The sequence below is a fragment of the Aplysia californica genome, unplaced genomic scaffold, assembly GCF_000002075.1.
Source record: "Aplysia californica isolate F4 #8 unplaced genomic scaffold, AplCal3.0 scaffold00206, whole genome shotgun sequence".
Classification (NCBI taxonomy): domain Eukaryota; kingdom Metazoa; phylum Mollusca; class Gastropoda; order Aplysiida; family Aplysiidae; genus Aplysia; species Aplysia californica.
In genome coordinates, this window is record NW_004797476.1 from 801678 (window position 1) to 807412 (window position 5735).

General features: G+C 38.4%; 1 protein-coding gene across 1 annotated transcript in view; it reads left to right on the forward strand.

Annotated features, from left to right (window-relative positions):
* LOC101864146 (ceramide glucosyltransferase) overlaps nucleotides 1–3491 on the forward strand; it is a gene marked incomplete in the record, with an annotated part of 21259 nt that extends 17768 nt beyond the window's left edge. The window contains 1 exon segment of the mRNA XM_005099228.3: nucleotides 961–3491. Within this exon segment, the coding sequence (XP_005099285.3) occupies nucleotides 961–1158 (198 nt within the window).
* Nucleotides 3492–5735: the final 2244 nt, after the last annotated feature.

Below are 5735 nucleotides of genomic sequence, written 5' to 3' on the forward strand. Positions count from 1 at the left end.
CCCGCCCGCACCCACCACTCGACCTCCAACATCCACATCCACCCCACATCCACCACTCCACCTTCACCATCTCCCCCCCACCATCCACCAACACCATTCACGCACTCACACACCTCTGCCCGCCCGCATCCACCACTTCACCATCCCCCCGCCCGCATCCACCACTCCACATTCTCCACCATCCGTATCCTTCCCTCCAACATCATCATCATCATTAACATTGCCTTTCTCAACCTGGATCAGGATATTACGCCATCGAATAAATACTTTCCACCTTTCCCTATTCTAGTCTAGCTGCTTGATGTTATTCCATGTTTTACCATCAAAATTTTAAAGAGGAAATTGCCCATTTTCCAGAAAAATCAATCATAGATTTCAGAAATCTTTGGTGTTTGGGAATGAATAAACCTTTTGTTCCCATTATGGCATAGTTTGATCCACTTTACATGGCTGGTTGTGTTTGAAGCTGGACTTGTTAGTTGACATCATATTAGATGGATGTCGCACCTTCTCCATTTCTGTCTTGAAGGGCTTATTTGTTGCACTGCATTTCTGGGGTCACTTTTTTGTTGTCTTACACCTTTTTCTTCTTTTTTTCATACTTTAATTCTTTCCCCTTTTTAAGTTTAGTTGCATCTATTTTGGTAATGCAGGAGTGGTAACATATTGGGAAATCATGTAAACCATTTTCAAGACACTAGATAATTATTGATGAACCAGGAAATGTGATGTCAAAAATTTATAAATTTTTATCCCTCATTTAACATCTGAATTTTTAGTAAGTGTAAAGTAAAGGCTATTGATTTTGTTCCTTTTCTTTGAGATATGCACTTGTTTTTTTTTGCTCTCTGTGACATAGTTTTGTTGTTTCCATGTGGTGAAATTTGCCATTGTTATGCCCACCTGCCATTAGCTTCAGTTGAACTGAGCAAGCTTTTCTTTGATTTCTATCTTTTGCAGCAAGGACCATTGCCTTTTTCCAAGTTTGAATTCCTTGTTGGGTGGCTGGTCAACGAGATGTCCTACTTCTCTCTAACGTGCAGAGCGCTGTGGGACCCGGTGGTCACCTGGAGGGGACGCAAGTACAAGATCAGATTGGGGGGAATCACGACGGAAATAACGTCGCCTCCGGCCTCAAAACCCACAGAGAAGACGTGAATGGGATTTGCTCTTGTGACACAGTGTTATTATCATCTTGTCTTATGACTGGCTCATTTAGGGGGAGGGGGGATACCTGATGCTTTTTAAGTACTCGTAGTTGCGAACATATGATTTCTTGCCTGATGTCTCTTTACTGTTTTTGGACTACGATTTCAGCTGGGAGAGATTTTGATATTGAGATTGTTTTGTAATGCTCCTTTTTCTGAGGGAAGTGGACTCTTCAGGTTCTCTGGTGTGGATAAAGATATTTATGGTGCTCTTCAGTATTATCAGTTTTCCCCTGTAGCGATGTGATAGGGTCTCTCAGTAATTTTGAGGACAGTAGATATTATGAAGAGTTGAGTCGCTTTCACAATTAAACAGTGTTTGCTCAACGTTTCAATCATGGGAAGATAGCATGCTTTTAGATTTTGATGAAGGTTTAGAAAATAAAGTAATGTTCCTTCTCTGTATGAAATTTAAACTGGCTTTTTCGATGTGATATCTGAGTGCCAAGGGGCGTTTTTCAAGCTTTTCTCGTTGGATCTCCCGCTGGGAAAGTTTTCTTTTTAAAACCCACTATAAAAGTAAGGGGTCCTGTGGAGATTTAAGTACCTGTCTTAGGTTGTAAGAGAAAAGATGTGCTCCAAATTATTTGTATCCTTTACTTAGTGTGGTTACCATTTCACTTTGAGCAGGTTTCTCAAAAAATTCAGTTATAGAATAAATTGTAAGCTGGACCTTTTTTCAGGTATTTGTGTTTAATTTTCAAATATTTTTGATACGCAGAAAACATGTTCACCCAGTAAAGACTTAATCTCATTTGATCATAATATAATCATATCGTGGGTTTTATAGTTAGTTTATTTATGCGATGTTTAATAAGTCAATTGGCAGTATTGCATCGTGCTTAATTGGAGTAGTGTTCTAAAGTTCTACTTACATTTGATCTTAGATGTGTGGGGTTTTTTTTCTCCTTTTTTTTAAGGTTTTTTGGTTTAAATGCCTCTTTGGAAGGAAGATCTTGTTTCATTATTCATTTGGAAACCTTGAAATGGTACTTATATGGACTTACCATTTTGTATTGTGTTGTTTTTACTCTTTTCCTTTATAGACATTTCTTTTACAAGTCTGTTACTTATGGAGTTTTCCCGAGCAGAGTTATCTAGTTTGTTTGGTTTGCATTCATTGTCAGACTTGATCACTTATAGTAAGATGAATTAATATACATGACCGTATGTGGGAGGTAGGGAAGGAACAGGGGTGGGGGATAGAAGAAATTTACTAAACATCTGTTTCCTCCCTGTTTATTGTTGATTTCATTCAGTGTGCTGTTCTTCTGTCAGATTCTGTCCGACCTCTTTTGGTCATAGCCATTTGAGATTAGAGCTCTTCCAGTCCACATGTCCAAAGAACAAACTTTGTTATGAATATACTTTCGTGTTCACTGCTACTCTGTGCTTCCAATAACATAAGCTGTTCTGTCCTCCCCTCGCTTTCTTGATGTGTTGTCCACAACGAAAGATGGTTACTTGACCTACTGAACAAGTTCAGATGTGTTGTAAACTACCCTCTCTTTGTGGCTAACTCTAGTTTATAACAGTTGTTTCATAGTTCTCTTATCGTGTCAAAAAATAATCAAAACTAGGAACTGGACCTCACACTCTGGTAAGTTGATATTTCTTTGATTCATGAATTGTGTGTTTATCTGCCTTTGGTCAGTTGTTTGCCCTGTTCTTCATGTCTTGCCCCCAAGTCTCTGGTTTTAAATGTATGTTGTAGGCAAAGTGATTTGAAAATTGCAAAATTCTACGCAGTATACTGGCATGAATGTACTTCACTGTCATAGTCTCATGCAGCATGGCTTTTTTTATTTTTCACTTTTTATCCTTTTTTGAAGTCTTAACATATTGACGACTATTTCCTGAAAAAAATCTCAGTTTTCAGTTTCTCAGTCACATCCTTGAAAGTCATTGAGATGTGAAAACCAGTAACAAAGGGAGTACTGTTTTTACTGTGCAGCATGAATAAATTGTTCATGACTAAATTTTCTTCAGTTCTCAAGTTCTGTATGATGACCAGTAAGATTTTTGTTTGTTAGTTTGTAACTTCTTCCACTAAGTAAGTGGATGAATTGTATTTCTTTCAGTTTTACTGTCAGTCTGTCATTATTTCTTCCTACTAATGAACTGTAGTATGTCATATATGTTCTTTCATCTTAATTAACTTTCCCCCTATCAGCTGAATTAGAAACTGTTTCTTTTCCTTTCTTTTCTTTTAAATTGAAACATTTTGTTGTTGTCTTCATATACTTCTATTGCAAAATTCCAAAAGGAATACAAGTGATCTGATAAAATGGCCCGTATGGAAATTGGAGGCCTCATTCTTCTTGATGGCTTGTATAAAAAATATCTAATGAGTTGGATAAAGGTCAATTGTCCTAAGTTGCTGAAAAGCCTGTGTAAGATGCCAGTGAACATTTTCCGTTTGGAAGAGTCATTGCTCACCTTACTAGGATCCAAAACGTTATTGCATGGTTCTGTTAGCTTCTTGTTCGAGATATAAATGAATACATTGTCTCCATCTTTTGTCATTTCCTCCCCACAAGAGAAGTGGGAACAGGCCTTGGGCAGTTGCAAACAGTTTTATATATGAGTCATCTGGTCAAACTATAGATTATTTCAGCAACTTGTGCCTGTGTATCAAGTTTAATGCCAGGACGTCGAACCTGACTTGTGAAAGAAGTTGTCAGCTGGTTATGAATATACACCTTAGTCATGTACCAACACGTTTTACACATGCCCTCTTGAGGCTTTCAGATGTATGTTTTGACCAATGGTTTCTTTTTTAAAATATTTATTTTCACGTACTCTGTACATAAATGTGCACATGATGTGTGGACTGTGTGCAAAATGCTTTACTGAAAACAGTTTTGACTGATGCTTGGTGTCCTTGGATACAGTGGGCCATGATGTTATGTTGTTTTTTCAGTTTGGCAAACTGGGATGCACGATGTGTGTATGAGTTTTTAACTTATTGTTTTACTTTAAAATGTTTTGTCTCATTATTATTATGTTACAAATTTTTAATTAATTTATTTTATCGTCTTATGTGGCTAACTGATGAACTAGACAATCCCCATGCAACAATCTTTTGTTTCAAAATTTTGTTGCCGGTTCAATGAAGTCAAGCCAGAAAGAGATTTATTTATACTAATTTTTATTTTTATTTTTAGATTCTATGTCATCAAATACGCAATTCAAGGGGGGAACAATGTATTTCTTCATTACTGAGTCGGAGCCTGCATTCCCATCTTGTGAACAGTCTGGGCATTATAAAGCCAGTGTTTGCTTTTTATCGGCGCAAAAGTTTTCTCCGGTTTTTTTCCCCTTTGTTATTTGGGCATTACACCCCCCCAAACTAAAAAAATAACACACACATTCATATTCAACTTGTTTATATTATATATATGTGTCACGGCACGGTGGAATCAGGCGCTCGTCAATGTTTAGGCATGTGGAGTTACTGGTATCAGCATAAAGCCTATTCGTTTGTCTTGCTTGGAAAGGAAAAAATACCCATCTAACTTGAAGAGAAGTCAAGACACTTGCGATTGAAGGAGGCATGGGTTGCCTGGTTTGAGGTAAAATTAGCGATAACGTGGCCTCCAAAGTTTAGTGACTTCCAAGACTCGAGAGTCCATGGAAACTAAAATTCTTCCATTTTTGTGCCTTAAATCGGCGTTTTCTAGTTAAATCCATATAGAAATGTGTTTTTTAACGGACATAGAAGGTGTTGAGTCAAAAAACAAAATTCGAAAAATGTCCAAAGTGGCAGAATTATGCCGGTTTTTTTTCCATTTCAGTATTTTGACGAGGGCCTGGTTTCACCACGCTGCCTCACATATATATTATTATTATATTATACCAGTATTTAATACTTATGAGGGTAGGAGAAAGGCGCCACAAATATTTTCATCACTTTGACGTTCCCATATGCTTATTAAATTAGATTAATTAATCAAGAATTAACTGTGCCATTAAGGCAGTGTCATTTTGCAGGGATGTTTTAGTTTTATGTGGAGATTTATTAAGATAAAAGGTAAGAATGTAGTGTAGTGGTTGGTTTCTTTGTGGGACACAAGATTTGTTCATGAAAATAATCCTGCCAGACTTCATGGTGGGTGCCCACATAGATACTTCCCCACATTGGCACCAATATGTTGTTGTAATTGTGGTAGTCTCTGCAGGGTTCTGTGTGAGGCTTTTTTCCTACTTCAGCTGGCTGGTGTCTGGTGGTGTCTGTGGTGTCTGGTGGTGTCTGTGGTGTCTGGTGGTGTCTGTGGTGTCTGGTGGTGTCTGGTGGTGTCTGTGGTGTCTGGTGGTGTCTGTGGTGTCTGGTGGTGTCTGGTGGTGTCTGTGGTGTCTGGTGGTGTCTGTGGTGTCTGTGGTGTCTGTGGTGTCTGGTGGTGTCTGTGGTGTATGTGGTGTCTGGTGGTGTATGTGGTGTATGTGGTGTCTGTGGTGTCTGTGGTGTCTGGTGGTGTCTGTGGTGTCTGTGGTGTCTGGTGGTGTCTGTGGTGTCTGTGGTGTCTG